The sequence below is a fragment of the Oreochromis niloticus genome, linkage group LG4 (assembly GCF_001858045.2).
Source record: "Oreochromis niloticus isolate F11D_XX linkage group LG4, O_niloticus_UMD_NMBU, whole genome shotgun sequence".
Classification (NCBI taxonomy): Eukaryota; Metazoa; Chordata; class Actinopteri; order Cichliformes; family Cichlidae; genus Oreochromis; species Oreochromis niloticus.
This window is the reverse complement of record NC_031969.2, coordinates 948780-974411: the sequence shown is the minus strand read 5'-3', so window position 1 is coordinate 974411 and position 25632 is coordinate 948780. Positions and strand designations below refer to the sequence as shown.

The 25632-nt window shown below is 38.3% G+C and overlaps 2 protein-coding genes and 1 long non-coding RNA gene across 4 annotated transcripts; 2 read left to right on the top strand and 1 right to left on the bottom strand.

Moving 5' to 3' along the window:
* Positions 1–1657: 1657 nt before the first annotated feature.
* On the bottom strand, positions 1658–12466 carry gps1 (G protein pathway suppressor 1). Of its 2 annotated transcripts, none has more exons than XM_013267847.3 (14): positions 12312–12466; positions 9901–9993; positions 9466–9647; positions 8964–9128; positions 8579–8714; positions 7983–8060; positions 7801–7861; positions 7587–7672; positions 7215–7309; positions 6996–7101; positions 5149–5229; positions 3813–3950; positions 3593–3727; positions 1658–2857 (listed from the first exon to the last, which is right to left on the bottom strand). In XM_013267847.3, the coding sequence occupies exons 1-14, from the start codon at positions 12342–12344 to the stop codon at positions 2783–2785; spliced, it is 1464 nt and encodes a 487-aa protein (XP_013123301.1). In that variant the 5' UTR covers positions 12345–12466; the 3' UTR covers positions 1658–2782. The 2 variants fall into 2 exon arrangements, with proteins under 2 accessions (XP_013123301.1, XP_025762351.1); XM_025906566.1 differs by lacking the exon at positions 12312–12466 and adding an exon at positions 10610–10614.
* Positions 12467–17803: 5337 nt separating this feature from the next.
* LOC112846667 (uncharacterized) lies at positions 17804–19928 on the top strand. Its single transcript, XM_025906568.1, has 2 exons — positions 17804–18044; positions 18358–19928. Exons 1-2 carry the CDS (start codon positions 17992–17994, stop codon positions 19217–19219), a joined length of 915 nt encoding a protein of 304 aa, XP_025762353.1. The 5' UTR covers positions 17804–17991; the 3' UTR covers positions 19220–19928.
* LOC102081317 (uncharacterized) lies at positions 19438–22268 on the top strand. Its single transcript, XR_003219793.1, has 3 exons — positions 19438–19450; positions 20706–20795; positions 21413–22268. It is a non-coding gene; the product is annotated as an uncharacterized LOC102081317 (long non-coding RNA).
* The last annotated feature ends 3364 nt before the right edge of the window (positions 22269–25632 follow it).

Below are 25632 nucleotides of genomic sequence, written 5' to 3'. Positions count from 1 at the left end.
GATGAGTGGATGAAGCCATATGAAGCATTTGAGGCTTCTTCCTGATTCAAAGCCTCAAAAACAGATCATACCAGAGGTCAGTTGCAGTTATGGCACCCAAAACAACAAACGGGTTCAGTGAATCACAAATGATTCACAGAACTCATTGATTAAAGTTCAAACACAAAAGAAATTCAGTCTTAAGCAGCTTTGCTTTTATTTTAAGAATCAGTGCCCACGAATCAAAGTGTTACATTTTGAAATGTAAATTTACTGATTCAATGTTTAACAGTAGAGCTGCAGCTATTGATTATTTTAGTAACTGAGTAATCAAACGATTCATTGAATAAGAAATAATATAAATAATTTTGTCTTATTAATGAGAAATAATAAATATTCAAAATATATTCCATTCAACACAGTGCAAATAGCTTGTAACTGAAAATCAAAAAAGCCCCAAAATGGTCCCAGGGCCTTTTAAGGGTTTTAAATAAAATAAGATATATACGAAATCTATGGCATAATAAAATGATCTTTCCTCTGTCTCCCTCGAAGGCTTTCTGGTGTTAATAGGGGCCGAGTTTTAGTGCTACTGAAAACAAATGTTATGATCAGACATTGAGCAGACATTAATTAATATTAATAATTGAGTGTCCAGCCTAACAACCCTCAGGTCTGTGGCTAGGAGTTTAATGGCCCATGTACATTTTTATTGGCTCCCTCTTTGCTCTTTGCAGTGTGTAAACAGACTCCGAGTGCGTTTAATTGTGCCAGAGTCATCATCAGTGTTGCTGTTGTATTATGAGTGTTATTTTAACACTGGGGGTTTAATGTCGTCAAACTGTGCAAATGTGGGTGAAACGCTTGCGTTTTCATCGTTTAACACATCTGCGCGCTACAGAGCCACGCACTGAACGAAGCATCAAATTAATTTGATTGACTGAACAGGTATTCCTGATGTGTGTCCTGTGTTCTATGTGTGGATGTATGCTCAATCATGCAGGTAAATAAATTCCAAGAGGTTGGTTCATCTGGACGTAGCGTTTTCGTCACTCATCCAAGTGACTTCTACACGCTCAGCTGTCTGCAGGTTTCCCTAACCTATAAACAGTACATTTGCACACGGTGGGTTTGGTGGTATGAGGAGCTCAGATGATTGTGTGCCAACAGGTTTATTTTGTTCATAGCGAAAGGTAAGGAATCTCAGAAAAATTATGCATAGGTAATTGTAATACAATATTGACTTGTTTCATTGCTGTTGTGCTTTTTTAATGTAAACTCATGTTTTGCAAAAAAAAAAAAAAAAAAAAAAAAAAAAAAAAAGTGTACGTGATGGAGGGAAATGGAGATCATTCTTGGATTCAGCACTCTAAAAAAAACAGAATTTACCAAAACTATCCCATGCAGCTGAAAAATGTTTTTTGCAGACCTGTGTTACAAATTTCACTAATGTTTACATCAACTTGGATTGTCAAGTCAGGGTTGGTGGGGCTTCACTGCAGAGTCTATTTCTTATTAATGGGCTGCATGCTACAGGTATTTAAGGTGGCAGTATTTAGACCATTGCTTAAAAGACCATGACTATAACCTTAGTCTTAGTTAACTGTAGGCCAATCTCCAACCTTACTTCCATCTCTAATTCTTGAAAGAGTAGTGGTAAAACAGCTAACTGATCATCTGCAGAGGAATAGTTTATTCAGAGTTTCAGTCAGGTTTCAGAGCTCATCACAGAACAGAAACGTCATTAGTGAAAGTTACAAAAGATCGTCATGTGGCCTCTGACAGTGCTCGTCCTGCTAGACCTCAGTACAGCACTGAATACTGCTGACAGTATTATTTTATTACAGAGATCAGAGCATGCCTTTTTAGTTAAAGGTACAGCACTGCAGTCACTTGAACCATACCTAATAGAATACAATTTGTTCATGTAAATGGAGAGTCCTCTTCACACACAAAACTAATTGTGGAGCTTCACAGGTTTCTGTGCTAGGACCAATTTGGTTTCACTTAGGCAGTACTATTAGAAAATATAGCATATATTTTCATTGCTATGTAGACGATTGCCAGCTCCATCTGTCAATGAAGCCCAAGGACATATGGCAATTAGTTCTTAAGAGACAAAATTCTGACTACCGGTAAATTCAAATAAAACTGGTGTGCATATTAGAGAAAACAGGAACCAAAGTTGTATTTTTGTTTTATTTTTTCACTTTGTTTCAGCAGACTGTCTCAAGCTAATTCAAGCTGAATCTCAGAGCTCATACACTGTCATTGAAATAGCAGTAAAAACCAACATAAATATATTCCCATGTACCAGGTTTACACCACCCACCCACCCCCAAAAAAGCCCAAAAGACAACTGTGTCCTCACCAGCACAGTACTGGTGGAAAACGGATACTAGCTCCAGCTGTTGGTTGGATAATTCTTTGACAAAAACAGAAAGGGGCACAAATAAACAGAGATTGGATGGGTTTGGATGGGTGTTTTTTTTTTTATTATTTTAAAACTTTCTATTAATGAGGTCTCAAAGTGTAAGCAGAGCAAAGTGCATCTCCTACCAGTAACTTACAGCCTAAGTGCTGAGCTTTCATTCAAAACACATTTTCATTCCGTCTGAATCTCCATGTCAGACAAACAAAAAGTTTGCTCCCTGTCACCTGACAGAAGAAGAGAAATGGTTTCAGAATATCTGTCTTTACGTTGCATCTCATTTCTGCGTTCAGCTCACAGACGGTGGGTGGGGTGGTGTGTGTTGCAGAACAGTGAACCTTCCCCTTTGCACTACAGCTGTTCACTTCTTCCTCACATGTTGGTGCTCATCCTGGTCTGACTGTTGGCTGGTGTGAGTTCACCCTGGCTGCCTTCTCTGGGTGGAGACTGAGAAGAGGAGGAAACAAGTAAGGCACTACTCTTGTTCAACAGCATAGCTATAAACTCTGTAACCTTGAATAACAGGTGAAGTTCAAAAAAGAAAGAAGACTTTAAAAATCTTAACAGAATATTAAAACCCAGAGTCCAACAACCATCAGGAACTAGTCTTAGTTACTGCCAGCATTGTTCACCAAGTTCTTGCAAATGTTGTCGAGGAACCGAATGGCTGGTGGCAATGAGCCAGATACCCCATACTCCTGAAGCACCCCCCGAAAGGATACTCCAAGGGCCTTAATGAACTCAGAGCAAGTCCCATCCACCCCAGGTTCCCTGCCATTAAGGAGTTGTTTAACTACCTCAGTGATTCCATTGTGGAAGGCGTGTCAGTGGGATTAAGTATTCCTTCACCAACCACCTATATCCTTAGTTAAAGTCAGTAGCACTCCACCCGCACTATGTATCATGCCAGTAGAAAACTGTTTTCTCCTCCTGAGTCACCCAATCCAATTTTAGGAACCCCCCTCTGTTAATATTAATACTGTAATCTGTACCGTTCATTAATTTACAATCAAATACATTTAGATATGCCATTAAAAAGAAGCTCAATCACAAAATCACATGAAATTTACTGTAGTCAGACTTGATAATAACCTCTATCTCTACACAAAGAAAATTATGAACAACTGAAAAAGAAAAAAAAAAGTTATTCACTACGATGTGAAGAGAAGAAAACGTCTCTACCTTGATGTGAATCTGGTTGCGCAGCACAGCAGCTCGGAGAATCATGGCTTTGGCTCGTCTCTGGAACTCTTTGCCCATATGAAGAGACTTCTCAAATGTGGTGCTCCTTTGGTCGACATCCCTCGCATACAGAATCTATGGGCAGGTCAGAGCCCCAGTTTGTTAGGGTTCAAACAACAAAGGACCTATGGCAACGGTTTGATGTGTGCAGCGTTTTCACCTTGCTGTGGGAGTCGATACGTGCATTAATGAGACCCTCCAGTATGAGCTGGGTGAGCTCGTCCTCCAGAGCGGTTACTGTTGTGTTGAACGCCTGAGCCATCTTGGTCATGTCTGCTGACACGTAGGGGCTGAAATACTGGGAGGAGGAAAAAACAGAAAACCCACACACAAGAAAAATATCAGTGCTCAAAAAAAATGACACTTGAAAAAGTTTCCAGTACAAAGATTTACAGTGATTTACATTAGTTTGGTCAATCATCTTTCTCAGAAATGCCTGTGCATGTTGAACAGTATTACATGTATATGAGATGCTTCCTTGTAACCAACACTATCATCTTCATTTATAGATCACAACACTTCACTAAACCTGTGAGCAGCTGCAGTGTCATCGTTAGGGCTGCCACGATTAGTCGACTAGTCACGATTACGTCGACTATTAAAATCGTCGACGACTAATTTAATAGTCGACGCGTCGTTTGAAGCTTTGTAAGATCCCAAAAGACGCAGGAATAAGTAGTAGTATTTAAGAGTGTAATAACGGACTGAAACAGAAGATGGCAGCACTGCATGTACAAGGATGCCAGCTGCCGTTAAACCCCGAAGAAGAAGAAACTGTGTTCCAGAATTCATAGCGCGGCCCAGCGCAGTTGTCAACAATGGCGGCAGCTAGTTAGTTTTAATATTACAATTATTATTCTTTCTGGGTCACAAAATAAACGTTTAACATATTTTCAGGTGTACATTTTACGTCCAATGGATGCATGATCTGATTAGTCGACTAATCGCAAAAATAATCGGTGACTAGTCGACTATCAAAATAATCGTTTGTGGCAGCCCTAGTCATCGTGTTACCACAAGCCAAACACACACAGCACAGTACTGCTGACTGGATTTAGACAATCAAACTGTGAGACAACACTGCCACCATCAAGTCACAATAACTGCAGATGAAACAGATTCCCCTTAATATTCATCCAGTACTCAGATATTCAAAACTGCGTAAATCCATTAACAGTGACAGTCATTATGACAGACAAGTGAAACTAGTAAAACTTTAAAATACCTAATATTTTATGTGACCATTTGTTGTCTGAAATATACATATTCCCTTGTTTTTGCTTTGTTTTTTTGAAGCCAGTGATGGTAGGATGTAATGTGTTACTATTGGATAAAGGTGGCAGCACTACACCAAAGCAGGGGGCAGATCTATCTTATGGAGGGGGCTTCATCCTGCCACGGCTACTATTTATACACCCTGTTTTGTTTTCCCCCCAAAGAATCAGCAGCAACTTGATTATGCTATGCACGGTCAGTGTGTATGCAGTATCTCTCACCTGAATCAGGGCTCTGTTCCTGATCTGACTGTACAGTGTCTTGACATGTGGTGCCAGGTACATGTCCAACAGGAGGTTATCCTGCAAGAAACAGCACAATCATATACTGCACTTTCTGTGTGTGTGTGTGTGTGCGCTCACATTATGTGACAACGGGAGCACACACCCTCCTTTGATGCATGTGTAGTGTTACTTCAGGGGTGGGCAGTTCATTTTCTCTACTGGCCACATTAGAAAGTGAGGAGGCCACATCAACAAGCTGAACTCAGTTCTGGTCACTATTAATTTATGTTTCTCTTTTCTTTTTGGGCTTAAACAAATGCATAAAAGTCAGGTACAATGTCTGAGCCTTCCATTCTGCATCTGAGAGCTCTGAAATATCCCCACCTCTCTCTTCAGAAGACTCTCAATTTTGGTTCTTAGGTTTCCTACCCTTTAGTACTTTGCACAGGCAAAGCCAGCTGACAGCTGTGTAGTAGCCTACATCACCATGTGTTACACGTCTGTGACTCAGTGCTCTTACCCTGATAAAGTAAACTATTTGAAATGGACTGGTTCTTAGCGGTTTTCTACCCTGCCTGAGTACTCAAAGCGCTTTATGACACATGCCTCATTCAACCACTCAAATGCTTTCTATCTAACATTCACTGTGCGATAGATGCATCGGAGAGCAACTTGGGGGTTAATATCCTGTTCAAAGATATTTGGTATGCAGACAGAAGCAACCAGCGATCAAAGGATTAGTAGCACGTTTAGATGACCTGCTTCACCTCATGAGCTACAGTTCCTCATCAACAACATGGTTCATTTTTAGCACTGATATACACAACGCATCCTGTTGTTTTATACAGTACAAAACTCAAATTATTTTCAGCTCCGAGTTCATTTCAAAGTTCATTAACAAATCTGAGTAACTGGCCTGTTGCATAAATATCACAGCTCTCGTCCATTACTAGGGTCTGCTTTGTTTTTCAACCACAGCTCCAGATTTCCTGCACTGTCCTCAGTCTATCTTGGAGAGGAGAGGGGCCCATTCTCATATTCCTCCAAGCACACTTTGATAAATTCAGAGAATTAGTTAGTGTTGTGTGTTTGTAGTGATAGTGTGATGAAGCCTGTTGAACATTTCTGGACAGTTATTTGCCTAAAGGAAGATCACACCAAGCAACTGCTTATTTGGAAGTACTGACATGTGCTGGTCATTCACATGTGCTGTGATAATAGATGTGGACCACATACCAGTGGATATGCAAACGTAATGATGTGTCAGTTGTAGAATAGCTATACGAAGTGCTGTATAATATACACACATACACCTCTAACCATCTTTGAGAAGATCTCTGTTATTATTAAGCAATAGCATATCAAAATGCTCCCAAACTGCTGATATTTTTCACCTTTTTGGTTGCTCCATAATGTGCTTACAATCTCCTTCCAAGCTCATTATGATCCTCAGAAGCACCTCAGATCCAGTGTATACAAAAAGGTACTTCCCGTGTCTTTTCATCAGCTCAAACAGGGCCTCGTTTATCTTTGGTCAAGTGATATTCTGAGGAAAGATATGGGTCATGACACAGGCTTCCTCGGCTCTACACAGGCCACAGGCCTAGTGAGTGAAGTTCTTGTATTTCTCTGTATGTTTAGTCTTGTAATGGAGACTCAAAATTCAATCCTTAAACAGAGTAATTTGTGCTACCAGAACTTGCATGATGTATACCTTTATACATTTGAATTCTAGCCCACTGACTTCTAAAAGGCCAGTAAGGGACAACTAAAGGACCAGATGAGGCCCAGGACCCAAACAATGGCCAGTTTTTTTGTTAGTTTAAAAATTTTCATGCGCTAACCTTCATTTCATCCAGTAGCTTGAGACAGGATGCGTATTTAGACTCGTAGAACTTGAAGATGATGTCACGAATTTGAGGTTCCAACTCTAGAAATAACTTAAAGGAGCTAGGAAGAAAAAAAAAAAGAAAAAAAAAAAAAAAGATACAAAGTATTAGCATGCATTGCTGTCCACCACTAGAACTGATTTCTATCCAAGAAACATTTGTACACCAGCCTACCTGCTGGAGATGACGTTACGCTGAAGCTCCTGTCTGTCAAACGTGGCCAAAGCACACAAGCCCCCATACACAGCTACATTACTGGGCGACAGGAGCTGCAGGGAATACACATAATGATATTTCTCCCAGCAATTAGACTCATGCATAGATGTTCATACTATGTGTTACATTTTTAAGATCCAAACACACTGTCTGAGGTGTACATGTTACCATGTAAGTTACTAATACATGGTTACAAATGAAAGAGGATACAAGACATGTGGGTGATATTCCTTTTTTTTTTCTTTTTTTTAAATCTGAGATGCTAATGCTTTAGTGCAACACCCAGTGCATGTTGCATGTTACATCTTCAGTTTTCATTGACAAGCTCACCTCTGGACAGTCACAGTGGTCAAAGGAAGCCTGCAGGAAGCACTTGGCAGCTGGCTTGTATTTTCGAGAGGCCAACTCCGCCAATCCTGATGCACCAACAAGCAAGATGAACAATATACTGGAAATCAGGTCACATATTTCCAAACTTCATAAATACAAGACCAATATTGGTTAACAGAAAGCAACCTCTTCAAAATCGCACACACACACTCACCTGCAGCACACTTTAATTTGGTGAGGACAGCTTGATTTTGACTATCTCGCTCTCCTCTTTGCTTTTAGGGGGGAGGAGAGCAAAAAGAAGAAATTTAATATAAATATTTTATTACTCTTCATAAAAGGGTGGACACAATATATAAAACAAAAGAGATGCTGAGGTATGTAAACTGTGCTCACCTCTGCAATTTCTGGTGTGGACTCTGCCTTATTGACGTAGCTCAGCACGTGCGACCAGTTCTGGAGGTAAACACTAACCTGTGGACACACAATTTACATCACAAAGACTTTGTTTACTCACGTGCTTAATCAGACAACTCAACGTCTGTAAAAAAAAAAAAAAACAAACAAACAAGCAAAAACAACCCAAAAGATTCTGTTGTGTTTAACAACTTTTCCAGGTTTTTGAATTCTGTTAATTGGCTGAAGTGCTATCTGTAGAAAACTACAGTGACATTGAAAGTGTCTTGGCACAATTCAGTCTTTAAGTTATATAGTTCCCAGTACATATAGGTCTGTGTACTGGGTACTATATCTGGGAGAAAGTCTGGAAGTGCTGATGTGCACACAGATTTCAGTAAAGTGAAACACCTTGGGCAAATATTCATATACTTTTCTGATGTGCAGAGTTTAACAGAACCAGGTTTCTAAGTTCAATATAAACTTCATCTCTCAATTGTAATAAGAATTGTGATAAGGCTAATAATCCCTGGACAATTGTGTCAATGGAAACAGTGACTGCGGCAGCAGAGCACTGTGCTTCCTTCCTGCTATACCTTGATGACATTCAGGCACATGTTAATGACATGCTTAGCACTGGTGCAGTAGTCTCTGGCTCGAGAGTAGCACTTCAGAGCATTACTGAGGTCACCACAGTCCAGATAATGGTCCCCCAGGTCATCATGGCCTCTCCTGGAGAGAAAGGATGGAAGATGAGAAGACGGCAGACATCCACAAAAACAATGTTATGTGAAAATGACCAATTTGCTCATCAAAAAACGTTGACCCTCACTAGTTTTGTATGTATTTATTATTGTTCCAGCAAAAAAAGACAGACAGCACCTCTTCCTCTGCTTCTTAGCTGGACTACTGATCTTATTCAATGTTCAGTTGGTCTTAAGCTTAAACTTTAGACTAACAGTAATGCTTCTGCAACCACACCTGATGCTCTCTTTGATGGAGTTGCCCTTGTAGTTCTTAAGATCAGTATCTAGTTTCTCCAGTTTAAGCAGAGCCTTTTTTCTGGTCGATTCAGCCCAAGCTGAGTCCAGGGGAGGAGGAACAACCCCTCCTTCAGGAACTGTATCTGGCACACCCTGCACTTCCCTATAGGTGGAGCCCAGGAGAAAGAAAGAAAAAAAAAAAAATCACACAGAAATATTTACAAATCTAGAAATTGAACAATTTGCAGGCTGGGAGTTAAGACTTTCTAAGCCTAGTTTTTAATGCAGCAATGCTGTTTTGCTTATCCATAATGAAGCACATGTGATATACAACACCTAAGTCTTTGTTTGCACTGTTTGAATCATGCTGTTCTTTGCTACACCAACCTGTGTTACAACGCAGGATTTAAGGATTTAAGGATTTGGGAATGTCTTGTTAAAAAAAACAGCTCTGTCCAAAAGGAAGCACCCAATTGCTGGGAGATGACTAGAAAGAATACCGTGTGGCCTCTGTGAGTTTGCGGTGAATCTCTTCGTAAGTGTCAACATTGAAGGTCCTCTGAACAAAGGTGAGCGCCATCTTCAGGGCCTCCACTCGGAGCTGAGGGCAGTGCTCAGCAATGAACTGCAGTCTCTCAATGCGCATTAATCCACTATAACTGGTCGCATACTGCTCCAGATCCTGCACAGACAAGGAGTGTAACATCTGTTCAAAAACATGTCAGAACTGGTCCGATTAAACAGTCAGGTAACACTTTCATCAATGGATGATATAGCTCCGCATGTACAAGGATTTTAGCTAACCTTTCGTTCAGTCACACCCAGAGGAGTTAACAGAAACAAGAATCAATTAGCAGCAGGAATCTGCGTCCCATGAAACATTACAAATAAAATAAGAGAAAATGGGATATATGTAACAGTTTGTGAGACAATACCAGTGTGGGGTTCTCCACAATATAGTTGGTGTCTGGAGCATTCTGCTGGTCCTCCTGGGGATCTGCATCAATCTGCATGGGCTCCACAGACCCCTTGGAAATAGATCAGATGCATAGTTTTGTTAGTTTCAACAACAGACCTGATCTTGGGACTAGATAATGCGTAATTTACATCAGGAAGCCCTCTCTTCAAAGGGCTTTTCATCAATAGTTCACTGGTGCTTAAACTCCTACTGGTAGTTTACTATGTCAGAGTAACTGTACAGGAAACAATGTCCTATAATGGATATGCAATATGTTCAGTAGAATAAGTGGTCACAGTAGAATAAGTGGTGCTGGATAACAGCCTGCAGTCATTTGTTTTCAACACACCTCCCAAGCAATCCCAGACCATTGTTCAATGGCAATTTTTTTAAGTGCCTCCAGCAGATTTTCAGTGATATTAAAGTCAAAAATCTGTCCAGGCCAGTCAGAGAAAATTAGTTGAGATTTAACAAATCAACATTTTGACTTGTTCGCGATTGCTTTTGTTGTTGCAGGGTGAGGTCAAAATCTTCCCTCTGGTAACCAAAATGGTACTGAGGATCAAGTATCTTCCTGCGTATCAGCATCAAGTATAAAATCCTAGTATCCCAACAAGTAGTATGCGTAGTCTTTGTCTACAGAAGAAACATCGTCTGTAGAAGTGACATTTTTCTTGGTCTGCAACCTTAAAGTTAATTTCTTTGCAGTGTTCTAGTGATCGTCTTCTTTGAGACTACAATTCCGGACTTGGCTAAATCATTCACTGGTATTGTTAGACAATCATTCTCTTTCCAGAGTCTTTTAAATCTTTGGCTTCCTACCTCTGCTATTCTTGTTCTGAACTTTGTAGCCAACTTTGAATTACTTGATGGTATTTCTCACTTAAGTTTTTGACACTTGAAAACACTGATAATGTTGTATATCCATCTCCTGCTTCATGAGCACCAACAACTATTTTTCTCAAATGTAAACTGTTTTCTTTTGGTTTTGGCATGACGCTTTCTCAAGTGACAGCTCAAACACTTGCTGAGCTTAACTTGATTTTACAAGCTTTGAGCATTACAGCACGTCACTGCACATCAGTGGTTTGGCTATGGCTCAATAAAAGGTTTTTATTATTGAGCTTCAGCTATGAATGCCTTCTCACAAAAGATAACTGCAAAAAAGCTATTGAAACAATGTATCCATGTCCAGCTGTTGAACAGCTGATGCCTTCTCTTTCCGGTAAGTAAAGAAATAATGTACCTTCATATTGCTTCCTGATTGACAGAACTAACTCTAAATCTCAACTTAGTAACTCGAAAATTTGAGATACCCAAATTGAAATTTTAAGCTATTTTCTTACAATTGTGCCATTTTCTAGAAATCCTGACTATTCTGAAATACCCAGTTCAACATTATGAGTTATGAATAGCAAATGATTTGTTTTGTGGTTTTGTCGTTTTTTCCATTGCCATGAACAACCTTACATGGGCCTGGCAGAGAACAAGACACAAAAATCATGCTTAGGATGGACGGGTTCCTGACATAAACAACAGGCATTTAGCATTAGCTTGGCGCTAGCAAAGTGATACAGTGAAAGACGGTATATTCTGGAGTTTATTGACGTTGAAATTAAGCTATTCTTGACAACGGATACTTCTTACATATGTAATAATTGCGATGTCTACATATGGTGCTAGTAACTGCTATCCGGAGCGAACGAGCATGACAAGCTGCCAACAACAGGATATTAGGTATACTTCCGTTAGCTTAAGGCTATGACCATAAACACAAGTGGTTCTTCAGTGTACTCCAAGTGCTGTGTTATACAAAGACTGAAACTTGCCATGTCTGTGGCTCACTTTAAAGCAAACCGCGAGCGTCACGCATCGTTTTATCATTTAGGTGCGTTAACACCATAGCTGTAAATGTTGTTAGCTAACCGAGGCCTTCAGTGACTTGTAATCCTTGAGTTCTGCTCCTCTCCATAAAGCTTTATATCAGTTTTACGTAGAAGGGCTGCCAGGAATGTGCATTTTAAGATGCTTCGTGACATTTTAAGGGCCACTCCTCAATAGTGCAATATGGCATTGCACTAATCAGAAATTACCTCTAGATGTCTTACACATTAGCTGTTCCTTCGCTGTAACTCTTAACATGTAAAAGAGATAAATGGATTGTGTTTTACACAGTTATGGCGCCTAGTACATGCCTATTAAACACAATAAACAACTACTGCGTAAGTGGTCTGTAATTGTGATTTTTAACTATGACAACCGTAACTACAAATTCAAAGCTAACCTAGCCTGCTAAACGCTAGCTAAGGTGGCAGAGTTTCCAGCAGTCTTGGCTACATAAAAAAACCCCAAAACAAACAAACATTTTAAATAGCATTTTAAACTCACCTGAAAGTTAAACACTTGCACGGGCAAAGGCATCTTATGTTAATCTCACTTAAGAATTGGTGTCTTTGACCGGGGGGGCGGGGGGGTAGGATTGTAGCATGAAGACATAAATGTCTGGCGGATAGTTCAGCAGCCAAGCCGGACTGGGTTGGATCTCCAACTACTGGTGGGAGGTGGGAACTGCAACTGTAACCAATTAATTAAGAGCTGTTGTATGAAATCAGGAAGGAAACTGAAAAAACAACAACATTGGTATAGAAAAATATTGAGATAAAAGAAAAATGAAACTGAAAAAGGAAAGGCTGACATTTAATAAACACAAATTTGTGTTTTATTTCTGTTGTTTTACATTTGCAGTTATTTTTTTCTTTTTACTTTCACAATTGTTTTTTTTGCTTTTTTCTATCTGTTTTTCAGTTTAATCAATGACTGTTTTAATCATGTGTCGCTGTTTTGGCCAGTGTGGGAGGGGATGAAAGGCGGGGCTTCTGCTGAGTCTTGACGGTAATTTGCATATAATTTGCATCCAGCAGACAATTAGCTAACCACCTTAACTGAACAACTTTGTAATGGATCTTACGAGTTAAGTTGGAACACTTATAAACCTCACGTAAGGGGTTTCTTAGCTCTTTCTTGTTATCATTCTTAACTCGCTTATTAGTTTCAGACATTTTCCTTGCTCTTAGCCCGTAAGAGCCAAGAGCACCTGGCTGCAGCCACTGTCTGGTGTGGAGCTCCTGCTGCTGCACAGGCTTCGTTAAGGTGCTAATACATTAGCTAAACATCACAGGACAGCAAAGTCCAGTGATTCCTCACGCATAAATGGGAGCCATTACTAATTACTGGTTTTGCTGTGATTGTTTTGGTGTTGCCAACAAGGATTAAATATATTATGTGGGTTAAATAGCTGATTTTCCAATCCCTTCTATGTAAGGTGGAAATTAGTGAGTCAGTCTAATGGTAAATGGACTGGTTCTTATATAGCACTTTTCTACTCTTCTGAGCACTCTACACAACTTGTGCATTCACCCAAGCACATTGTTCTAGGTGCTTTCTAAGTAACATTCACACACACACTCCGATGGATGCATCGGAGAGCAATTTGGGGTTAATATCTTGCCCAAGAATATCTGGCATGCAGACTAGGGGAAGCCAGGAATCGAACCACCAACCTTCCGATTAGTAGATGACCTGCTCTACCACCTGAGCTACAGTCACCCCATCTAACCATTATCATTAAGATGAAAAAATGTCTACTAACCTCTAGATTTAGCCATTCCATCATTATGGCTCACTCCAAGCTTTATCAAAGTTTTGCAAAAGAACCAGTTTATGTTGCACTAAAATGCCTGGTTGTAAATAATACAACATTTGAATATGCCTGCTTGTTTTCCAAGAAGTTTCAGAAAAACAAGCAAGAAAACGTGATTTATAGATTCAATATCTTATTTATATGTTTACAGTGAAATAAGACATAGATCTAAGCTTTAAATTTACAGTCCATAAAATTTCACATGCTGAGCAGTCCACAGCTTTATGGGGGACCAGGAGTGAAACTGAACAACAAAATGAATTAATTAAATATGCCATTAAATAATTAATTCAATGTTTAATTAATTAATTCAGTAAATATATCAATAATTTATTAAATGGCCTGTGAACATTTGTCTTTCTTATCCTCCCTAGCTGGTGTCTGTTCTAAAGCCATTTATGTCCACTGTGATCGACCATCTTTGAACAGAGGTGGTGGTTTACTATGGAACGCCAGGACTCCCATAATGAATTAATTAAATACACCATTAAATAATTATTTAAATGTGTCAATAATTAATTAAAATGTGAAATAAATAAATAATTATTTAAATGTGTCAATAATTAATTAATTAAATGTGTAAAAAAAAAATTAATTAATTATTTCCCATTTTAATTAATTATTTCCAATTTTAATTAATTATTGCCACATTTAATTAATTATTTAATGGTGTATTTAATTAATTCATTATGGCAGTCCTGGCGTTCCATAGGTTTACGACTAGGGATGCGTACCGGTATCGGCATCGGTTCTGACATAAAGGGTAGTAACCAGACCGAAAAGCAGCGCACATTTCGGTGCTTTATTTCGGTGCTTTATTTCGGTGCTTTTTTTTACTGAGATGTCATACACTTTGGATTCTAGCCAATCATTTTACCTTTGCAAGCGTAGTAGGCGGGCCCAGGTACGTACGTTCTTTTAGAGCAGAGCTACAGATTAAAAATACCCAAGGCAAAGCGGTCAAAGTCTGGCTGTACTTCACAGCAAAAGCCTGCAACAAGTGCTTTAAGCTGATACTGTGCAAAGGAGGTAACTCCTCGAATCTGATGAAACACCTGGCGACGCATAGCGTTTTTTTTAAAAGCCGAGAAATGCGCCGTATTTGATAGCTTGCTGCGAGACCTCACACCGAGCACATCTACTGTGGGTGTGGTGCCTGTTATCGGACCCGGAGTTAGCAACATCCCCCAAGAACCCGAAGAGTAGAGTCCTGGCCCCTAGCCCTGTCAGCGTAGCAGAAATGATGACGGATGATGATGGTAGCTGCAGCCGTTCTTCTCTGCGTGAGTAGCTTCATGTTGTTCGTGTGTAATTTACGTTGAGTAGGCTAACCACGTTATTAAAGTAATGCATGTAACGTGAACTAGCAAACACCGTCGTAGTTAAAACCTAAACAATACCCATCAACTGTCTGCCATCTATAATCCAGTTTTGAGATCCCTTCCCAGACGCCTTAACACCCACTCAGATCCTGGGCCATCTGACCTCAGGAAATCACATGAAAGGGTGGGGCTAGGTTTCACAATGAGCTCACCCGAAACCTTGGCTGATTGTGACCTACACCCGTTTTAACACCTTGGCTCATGTGATTAGGTAGAGGATCATTAGGGGGTCCATTGTCCCTCTCGAGGGGACACTCCCACAGGGTTTAAATCTGGGACTCTCCACCATTTGACCCTAGAACTGAAGAAGCTTCTCGGATGAGAGGTGAAATGTCTCCAAGCAACTTAAAGAAGTCCAGGCGCTTTTCTTTCCAAGCTCCTTAGAATTTATTAAATGCCCATTCATTTCATTTAAAACATTTAATTATTTTCACTTTTAATTAATTATTAGCACATTTAATTAATTATTTAATGATGTTTTTATTCCTTTTGGCACTCCTGGCCCTGCGGCTGTGTTCTTGAATTAATTTTATCTTTATCTGTCAACCTCGCCCATCAAATTTAGGGGTCGGGGTAAATGCTGCCACTGCAGCTTGTCTAACATTTGATTGGTTACTGTGCAAAGTTAGTCAAGACAGGTCAATCCCAGATAATCAATCGCTATGAACTGGTGGTAGTGTAGACCTGGGGCAGCCAGGTATCCCAGAATGCATTTCAAAACACAAACGGCAATGGGGATGGTGCTATGTAAGTGAAGTTTTAAAATACCCCGTTTTTCCGTCACCAATTACACTTTTAATATTGTTTTACCTGCAAATGTAGTGACATAATCTTTACATATCTGGTCAGTTTGTCAACATAGAACAGAAGTGATCCAATGTTTTTGGAGGTGGGCAGATGGTGCTCAATATAACGTGATGTCACAGCAATATTCTACACAAAATTAGTAAATTTAGTTTGTTTCCTCAGCCCAGAGCTGCTCAGATTTGTTTGGCTCAGATTAAAGTTACGTTTCATAACTGCATAGTTTTACTGAAGTTTAATGTCTCACTGGAGCGCACGTTAGACTCGACCATTCGCTTTTCTTTATTATCTGCTGTTCATATGTGTTGGATTTTTTTAAACCATTAATTTTGAATTAAAACTAATATTAAAAATCTTTTTTAAACAAGGAGGAAAGAGAAGGCGCATTTCCACTGGGAAGAGACGCATCTGAACCAGCATGCTGATCATGAAGACTCCAGCCTGTCCAGAAATTATTACATTAAGTGTTTTTAATATTTATTTAACTGTATTCTAAGCACCAGCTGTCTGTTAGATTTTTCAGAGTTTAATAAAACAAAAATAAAGTCAGATACTTCTAAACTATTAATTCAGTTTGTTAGTTCAGTTTGTTTCCACATTTTCATTGTTGGTGCTGAGAAACAGAATGGCCACCAGGCCAAAGCAATGGTTTCGTCTCGATCAGTGTTAACCCCGCCCCCTGACTTCGATGGGTGAGACTGACAGATAAAATTGAACACAGCCAGAGGGACACCGTACAAGAGTGCCAAAATGAATGAAATAAATACAGCATTAAATAATTAATTAAATGTGTCAATAATTAATTTAAATAAACAAATAAATAAATGTGTCATTAATTAAATAAAATTGGAAATAAATAAATAATTTATTAAATGTTTTAAATGAAATGAAAGGGCATTTAATTAATTATTTAATGATGTATTTAATTAATTTATTTTGTCACTCCTGTCCCTCCTTCTTACAGTTTTCTCTTCTTTTACAGTTTTTCTATCAGTGGCGTACATTAATGTGTTTCACACATTAATGTACATACAGTTGTGTGGATAACACAACTGTACGTTTAGCTTACAGACACGTTTTCTGGGAAACTGTGTAGGAACAGTTTATGTGATTGTTGTTTGAAATTAATACTGAACGCTGTTCCAGATCTTTCCAGCCCATCTTAACCCTCGAGTTTCACATATGTGCACAATATAAATATGGAGCATATGTGTCGTTACTTAAGTAAAAAATATGCCATATGATGCTTCTTTTCAGCACATTTGACTGAGAGACAGTTGATAAAGAGTGGTCAGGCAGCTCTAAACTGTAGCACTTTGACTTTCATTAGTGATGGCTCAAACAATAAAGGACTGTCGGTGGGTGTATCAAAGCACAACGAGTGAAGCCCCGTATCAGCGTGTGTATTGTATGGGGCGCCGTTTGTAAACTGAAACATGCCGAAATTAACGGCAACATTTTTCCACATTTAGCTCTAAATCTTACAAAAAAATGTTTTTTTGAGTCATTTTTTACAACATTTAGTAAAATTTTAAATGTTAAATCTAAATGTTAAAGGTTAAATCTAAATGTTAAATGTTAAATCTAAATATTATATCTAAATATAATATTTACATTTAACATTTAACATTTACATCTAAATCTAAATGTTAAATGTTAAATCTAAATGTTAAATGTTAAATCTAAATATTATATATAAATCTAAATGTTAAATCTAAATGTTACGGGAAACTAAGTATTTAGCTAATATGCAAATTTATTGTACGGGTCAACGGAAATACCAAAATAAAAGCTTCAAGAAAACCTCCCGCGCTAAAGTGTGCCGGTCGTGGTCAGGTTGTGTGTCTGCGCTCCTCTCAGGGTCACTTTTGACTGCCATGAGCTGCTTCACCTGTTCCCTACCAGCATGTCCAGCGATTTAGCTGAAAACATTGGAAGAGCCGTTTTGTCGGCCATCCAACGATTCAGCGGTAGTGCACCCTCAACTGGTAAGTTCATTGTATAGCATTTTGGACGGGTTGATAGCAGTGTTAGCAAAACTAGCAAAGCTAAATTACTTAGCTAGTCCTCAATTATTTCATTTTTTAGGCAGCAGACAGAGATCGAACATCATACAACTCTATTTATTTATTTGGTAGGTAACAGTCGTTCTTGATGTAAATGTTTCCTTAGGAATCCAGCAATGCACCTGGACCAAGTAGACCTGCCGTCTCCACTGGGATACCGTACCGCTCGGTAGGCCTTCTTACACATATCATTTAGCTGACTGGTTTTTGTTTTTTCTTTAGTGTAATATGTCACCTTAAATTAAATCCTGTCAAAGTAATGATTCTGATTCTACATACATTTCATCTTCTTAGGGGTCCATCATTAGCAGTGTCACATCACCACCAACAACATTCACAAGTTTTACGTCATATTTTATTACTGTTTTTGCTGTGAAGTGTCTTTTGATTGCTCACTTTAATATTTTAAAAATATTGATAAAATATTACTCTCTAGCAGATATAGAATTGTGCTAATTGAGATTATCTGTGCCGTGTTCTAGGATGGTTACCAAGGAAGGCTTCAGATTTCCAAAGAGGAATTGGAAAATGTTCCTGAAAACATCTTTTACTGAAGCTGCATCTATCCTTTCCATCTCCAGGCCCACTCTGTATAAGTTACTGCAAGACTATAATATCTCAGTGTCAAAATTCAATGTAATCAGTGACCATGAGTTAGAGCAGATAGTGTCCCAGATAAAAACTGAACATCCACATGTTGGAGAAGTGATGCTGATGGGTCATCTGCGTTCCAAAAACATAGTGGTTCAAAGATGGCGCGTAAGAGAGTCACTGCGGAGGGTGGACTCGGCTGGTGTTCTATCCAGGAGAAGAACTGCAGTTGCTCGGCGAGTATATTCTGTGCCTCATCCAAATTTCATATGGCACATAGATGGAAATCACAAGCTGATTCGTTGGAAGTTTGTTGTTCATGGTGCAATAGATGGATACAGCAGGATGTTGATGTTTCTTCAGTGCTCCAGCAATAATCGAGCTGAGACTGTGAAAGCTCTCTTTACTGCAGCTGTTGGACAATTTGGCAGACCCCTGCATATCAGGACTGATCATGGAGGAGAGAACGCTCAGATTTGGGAGGAGATGCGAGCAAGCAGGGGTGAAAGCTCTGTCTTAATGGGAAGTTCTGTGCACAACCAGAGGATTGAGCGTTTCAACCGAGACTTAAACAATAACTGTACACTGAAAAAAATGTTTTTTTGGCCCTGTAATTATTATTTCAATTATCTATATAAATTTTACAAAAAAATACAAATTCAGTGCTATTACTTTAAAATAGCAGTTTTTCTTGTAGTGCATTACTTGAGGATTGTTTGTAATTATGTGTCCTCAGTTTTGTATGTAAATTGAATCATTCGATCCAAGTAATATTCACTAAACCAATTCATTGGCTTAATTAGTTGATATTTCCAAGTAAAATGTAATGGAGTGACATCAGTGAATATGGCCACCTTCTCTGCATTCGGAGCATGACGTCAAAGCCCCTCCCCACATTTGAGCGGTCTTTCTTCAGACATACCATGGTCCACATTTCGACGGTTGGCAGACTTGACGGAAACGGGAAAAAGTGGAACCATGAATGTAAGTTTTAAACGGAACAAACTTTGTACGTTCCTGTTGGCTCACCTACTTAAATCAGTTTCTCCGCACTGAAAGCAGCTGCGCTAGCAAATAGTGTATTTTCCGGCTAGACTTGCTGACTAACTTTCCTGGCAGGAGGTATGTCCAGAATTTCCCACAGCACTTTACAGCTTAGATGGCCACCTAAACAACACACGCCTGCTGCCTTAACTAACGTCTTTGTGAATAAAACCACCACGGTCCAGTTTAAAATAATTGCTGCACCGCTGCCATGAGGTGTATTTTGAAAAAAACAAAAAAACAAAAAAAAACGATGTACGCACTCGATTTCACTCAAGTCTTCATATTGACCTGTTTTAAATTTGACACCGAGCTGACATATGTAAAAAAAAATAAAATAAAATAAAATAATATCAGTGTGCATCCTTGAGTTAGTAGAAATTAGTTGAAAAGCATATAGATAACTTTTTTTTTTTTTTTTTTTAACAGAACATAGGACCTTCTGACCTTCCAGTGCACCTATGCAGCCATTGTGGAGGTGGGGGTGTGCTACCACAGAAACCAAAAAAGCTCGGGCCAGCAGCATGTGTCCAAATTTCAATCAAAATCGTTCGATTTCATCATAAACTGAAAACAGGGCTTTAAGTGTAAAATACTGAACTTGTCCTTTAATCTGATCAGTGTCTGTGTTGGCTGAAACTGTTCTCCTGATCCTGACACTGTGGCCACAATTAACAATTTATGCACATGATTGTCTCTACAAGTGTATACAAACCTGTCATCTCTCCCTTAATATGCGCTCAAAAGCAGAGAAATTTACAGAATTTTCAAAGTGACCCTCTGAGTGCAGCGAGATCCCTTCCTGCTGCCCATAGACTCCAATACAATTATTTCCCAAAATATTACTCTTGTGTGTGGGAATTCCTGTCCTTGATTGGTTAATATTGTGATAGGAGGTACTGATATGTTGCGAAAAATTCATTTGCATGTCCAGTGATGAGGCAGAAAACTTTCCTCACTGGGCAGAGACAGTTTCTGGACCCACAGATTATGACATGCACTGGACTCTTGTCTTAACACACATTGTTGAGAAATTCATGTTAAGTTGCACACTTCACAACATTAGAATGTAGCTGCAGGCTTACATTCTCCATGGGTAACTTTCTGTTTACATCTGTATGTGCTGTTATGTATGTATGTTACATATGTTATGTTGTGTATTTTCTGCAATAAATTTTCTTTTTGTGTTTAATAGCATCATGTCGATGGCAGAAGGGACATTATCATTCGTTGCTTAGTTGAGTATCTTGGAGAGAGTGGAGAGGAGCTGATCAAAGACCATCAGGTATCTGATGATCATAATGACTGTATTAAAATTATTGTCTAACCTTATAATCTGGTCTTCACTTGTGATGATATATTGAAGGTCAAAGATTCTCTACACTCCTGATGTTTTTTAAAAAAGACTCAAGATTAATATTTTTAATCAGGCTTTTAACTAATTTCTTAAATCTTTATGCTCTTACCCTTTATTTTTTAAATCATATTTAATCTTCATCTTATCTGCCTTAAACTTTAACTTGCCTTTTGTCTGATTTTTTTCTGACTATTTAACTATCACTTATTAACTTTATTTTATGAGCAAAAGAGTATTTAATTTGATTATACCTTTATAACCTATTTTAATGATTTAATGGTTCTGGTCTACCAACACGCGTGCCATCCCATGGACAGCTCCAGGCTGGATGGCCCCCAAAAGTGATTTTCTTTGTCTCAGGGTCAGCCTCTGTGAAGCACATTCTGTAACTTTACGTATGAAAAGTGCCATATGAATATTGTTTGATTTGAGTATACTAAATTGAGTATACCTCTTTTTTATTTTTGCATTTTTTTCTCTTAACCTTTTCTTTTACTTGGAATCTATTCTAGTTATTTCTAATTGTGGTTTGTTTGTTTTCACAGGACGTCAGCCAAGAAGCATTGAAAGAGGACTGCAGTAATCACATGATGAAGATCATCGTAATCCATCCCAATGTGGCACAGGAAAACCAAGATCCTGTGAAGGTGTCGGTCATCATTGAGGGGACAGAAATTCTGGAGGACTGCGGAAGTGTGACAAACGCTTGCCTCCTGCTCATGGGTGTCATCTATGCTGTCAACTTAAGTTACCCACTGAAACTGAAATATACGTTTGAGGTATTTCAGAAGCTGTTTCTTGAGCTTGACACCCTTAAAATGTCACCAAAGGTCCAGTCTCTCCACAAGAAACTTTTAGCGTGAGTGTTCCAGTGTTATTTGTGCTTTTGTCCAGCACAATTAATTTGTTTGCATTTTGTCTGTTTTCTGACAGTAATTTCAAGTGTTGCTCAGTTTTATACAAGTTCTTTCTGTCCTGAACATTCTGAGAATGTCTGCAAAGGTAGTGATTGCAACTGTTAATGGACAGAGTTGATGTATGTGTTCTGAAAGTTGATTAGAAGAAAGGGGACAGTGCACACTGAGTTTTTGAATAGCATGTTTTTTTTTTTGTATATGTGTATATGCTCTGTTTTGAAATTTGCGAGCAAGATGTTCTATGGCCATGTCTTTTTGTGGTTATAATGTTATGTAGATATTTTAAATATATCTATGCCATTTCAATTGTGAAATAAAAGTGTCCCTTAAGCTGCAAATATTTGTTTTGGAAAATATTGATTTATTATTTAATAGAATAATAAAAATATTTATTCAATTCGATTAATATTAACTAGTACATTCATAATAAATATTACTTAATAATTACATAGAATATAACAAAGAAAAGATGAGTAAGAAACACAAAGAAATATCAGCAATGTTCACTTGGGTTTTGTAAATGGATGCAATGGTATTCTGAGTAAAAGTTACAATCTATAGATGAGTATTGCCAGTGCAATTTACTTGTGTATTTCACATAAAAAATAGATGGTTCTAGTAAGTAAATTTTACTTAGAAATAGCCCGAGTAAAGATTACAAGCACTTTCTGTGTGGAAAAAGTTGCCTAGCTTTTTTTAAGTAAATGTCACTCCAATTTTTTTTCAGTGTAGCCGCATTTATGCACCTACATTTTATGAATTGGAATCACTTGGTATCCTAGACTTAGAAAATGCAACAGACCTATTTTGCCTTCATTATGTGTTTCTACCACGAATCAACCGCTCTTTGAAGGAATTTAAAGCTGGATATAACAATCACTCTATTTCCACTGAAGGTAATAGAACTCCCATCCAACTTTTTGCCTGCGGAACTCATGTGTTTCATCGTCACAACCCAGAACTTTCTACAGCAGAGGTCTCCATACCCTCCTTGTCAAACTCTCAAAGTAGGTTTGTCCCATTAAATGACAGCCATTTGCAAGAGCTATATACAAGCATTCACCCTTTTGAAGAAGACAACAATAATGGTAAAACATTGTTTCAACGAACACAGCAGTATATTTTTAACAAACTTGTAAATGTGTGACCTCAACCACAGGATACCAGTGATGTTCCAAAGAGTGATGACACTTAGTATTCCTAAATGCTGTACAGCAAATGTGTTTTTTGTACTACTGCAGAAGCCCCCTCCCCTCTAGCAGTGATACCTCCTGCCACATAAGGACTCAAAGTTAATGACTGATAGTGACTCATAGGCTATTCAGAAGGCTACAACTACATTTGGTTTATGGGTAAAAACAGTTATTCAGATTGCAGTAAAGCCATCAAATTCACACTGTAACAGTGTAATACAGTATAATAGTGAAAATTATCAACATGGAACAGTCAGTCTTTAAATCAATTCACAAGATTATCTACAGTATTGTGCTAATCATTGTAAAGTTGCAATAGTCTTAATAAATGTTGCTGTTAGATGTCTAAGTAATCCTGGCTTGTTCTACAAAGCATGTTTAGTATACTCTGTGCATAAACTGTTTTGAAATGTCCTTGTTTAAAAAAAGAAAAAGCTTAATAAAATTATTAATTGTATTACACCAGTGACTTTATTGATTTGTTGTTGAAAATACAGAGTTAGCATTTTTATAAATCTATTGAAGCTTTGAAAATTATTACATTTCAACATTAAATGGAGTCAGAATTTATTTCAACTATCTTGTATGAAGCAAAGTTACTTGAAACTACAATTAATGAACAGGATTAGAGTTAACAAACCCACCATTTTAATTTCACTTTTCTGGAACATGTTTAGATGGTGCTGAATAAAGCTCCATTCATGAGTGCTACTAAGAAGCAGTAATGAAAAGCATCATCATCAGCCATTGTTGTTTCATTCACAAAAAGCTGAAGCTCATTTGCACATGTGTGTGCAATCGGGAGATGTTTGCTTTCATCGTGAATGAATGTTATTTTAGGAGGTGGTTGAAAACCTATGGCTGGAACCTTGCTGCTCCCGGTGGCAAAAGCCAAGATGTGACAAGGCCTCAAAGCCTTCACAAATGCCTCTTCATCCTTGGTAAGAGTCCTTTCTCCAAGTGCGTCTCTCAGCTCTTTATCTAAAAACAAAGAAAACCCCCCGTTAACCTGGGGACACTAAAATAGTTAAAGCTTGAGCTAACAACTAAATGATGACTAATGTATTTATAAAAATACAGAGGTTCTGTCTTTGCTTTGCTTGTCAGTTGTAAGCTTTCATACATCTTTATTCCTATTTTGTGTGTGCATGTGACATAAAAAGACAAATTAAGTTTTACTTTAGTGTCCTGAATTGTTTCATGGCCAGACTACATTATATGTGAATTTCTGCTTACTTTCGACACACTGGAGAAATTCCCGAAATTTGACCACCATCAGCTCCTCTCTAACTCTTCTGTTGCTCCCAAGGACAGAATAGCTTGGCCTGAGAACCCCAGCAATTAAACTGGCTGTCAGATCTTTGTCCTCCCCCGATAGGTCAAGCAGAACACGCAAACTGGGGTTCTCTCTCAGGAGTGATAAAGACAGAAAAGTTTAAATAATGGTTAAATTCCAGTTTTAAATACAAGAAGTAGCTCACTCAATTGGTCATTATTATAAAATAATGACCAATTGATACAGAAAAAATATAAATCTCACTCCATAGTAGGACAAGCCATCAGTTAGTTGATCGAAACAGCTTTGCCGTTGCAGGACTGCAAGGTATAGAGCTGCATTTTTCACAAACAGATCTTTATTGGCCATGGTGACTGTGAGTGGAAGACCTTCAACTTGGTATCGCCATGAGTCGCAGCAGCTGACTGCTTTCTCCAAATCATGTTGAGTTGTTGCATTTACAACCTAAATATTTAAGAAAAACACTTTAAATGTTTGCTTTTTTACCAGTGTACACAAATACTGCAGATGGTTCATTTTAATTGGACTCGAAACGTTTTTGGTTTGGTTTATTTGGCTGTATTTCACCAATAAAAAATTTTTTTAACAAAAAGGAAACAAATTGAAAATATAATACATGGAATTGCCTCTAATAACCAAAAGTGTATTTATTATATATTATAAAAGAAGAACAGAAGACTTGTGAATATAGGAAATATTACAATATTCTTGTTATAATATTGCAATTCACCTTTTTCAGATTCTCTCTTAACTCAGGGTCACCTATATCATCCGGTGTTAGGTGTACTTGAAGAATGTCTCCTGACACAATGTAGTCTACTACATGTGGAGAGAGAAAGGCTGGTGCTTCTCCACCTTGCACTATTATCGTGGACAACATCCTGCCAATGGTTCGATATACTCCATTTTGAAAGTGTAGGATGTTAAATTTCAGTGTGCATCCATTTGGTGTAGCTGAAAAATAACACACACAAAAAAGTATATTCTGTGCAGACGCCAACTGATATCTTGAGATTGACAGACAAAAATGTATTACTTTTTTTTTTGTACTGTTTCAGACACACAGAAGATAACATAACAGATTTATTATCTGTAGTCATTTATTAACTTGTTAATGTTCTGTCAAACAATGTTCAGATCAGGTGGTTGTTGCGTTTGTAACATTACAAAAACGAGTGTCGTCAACAAGCCTTTAGGCCTTGAGTAAGTAAGTTAGTTTGTCTATGAAATCATATTACCTTCAAAAGCACCACTGTCCTGAAAGATGGCCTTCACCAGTAAACGGAAAAACTCCCGCCTTTATGGAGGACCACAAGAGCCACGCGCATCGAAATAAAAATTTCTGTGCTTTAATAATG

Bases quoted from the DNA above. Each gene is read 5' to 3' on its own strand.
- gps1 (XM_013267847.3), bottom strand. From the start codon at position 12,344: ATGCCTTTGCCCGTGCAAGTGTTTAACTTTCAG. The intron at 9,648-9,900 runs GTATTGTCTCAC...TTGTCTGTGCAG, and splicing joins TTGTGGAGAACCCCACACTG to GATCTGGAGCAGTATGCGAC. The intron at 7,310-7,586 runs GTGAGCTTGTCA...TATTCCCTGCAG, and splicing joins ACCACTGTGACTGTCCAGAG to CTCCTGTCGCCCAGTAATGT.
- LOC112846667 (XM_025906568.1), top strand. From the start codon at position 17,992: ATGCACCTGGACCAAGTAGACCTGCCGTCTCCACTGGGATACCGTACC. The intron at 18,045-18,357 runs GTAGGCCTTCTT...GCCGTGTTCTAG, and splicing joins CTGGGATACCGTACCGCTCG to GATGGTTACCAAGGAAGGCT.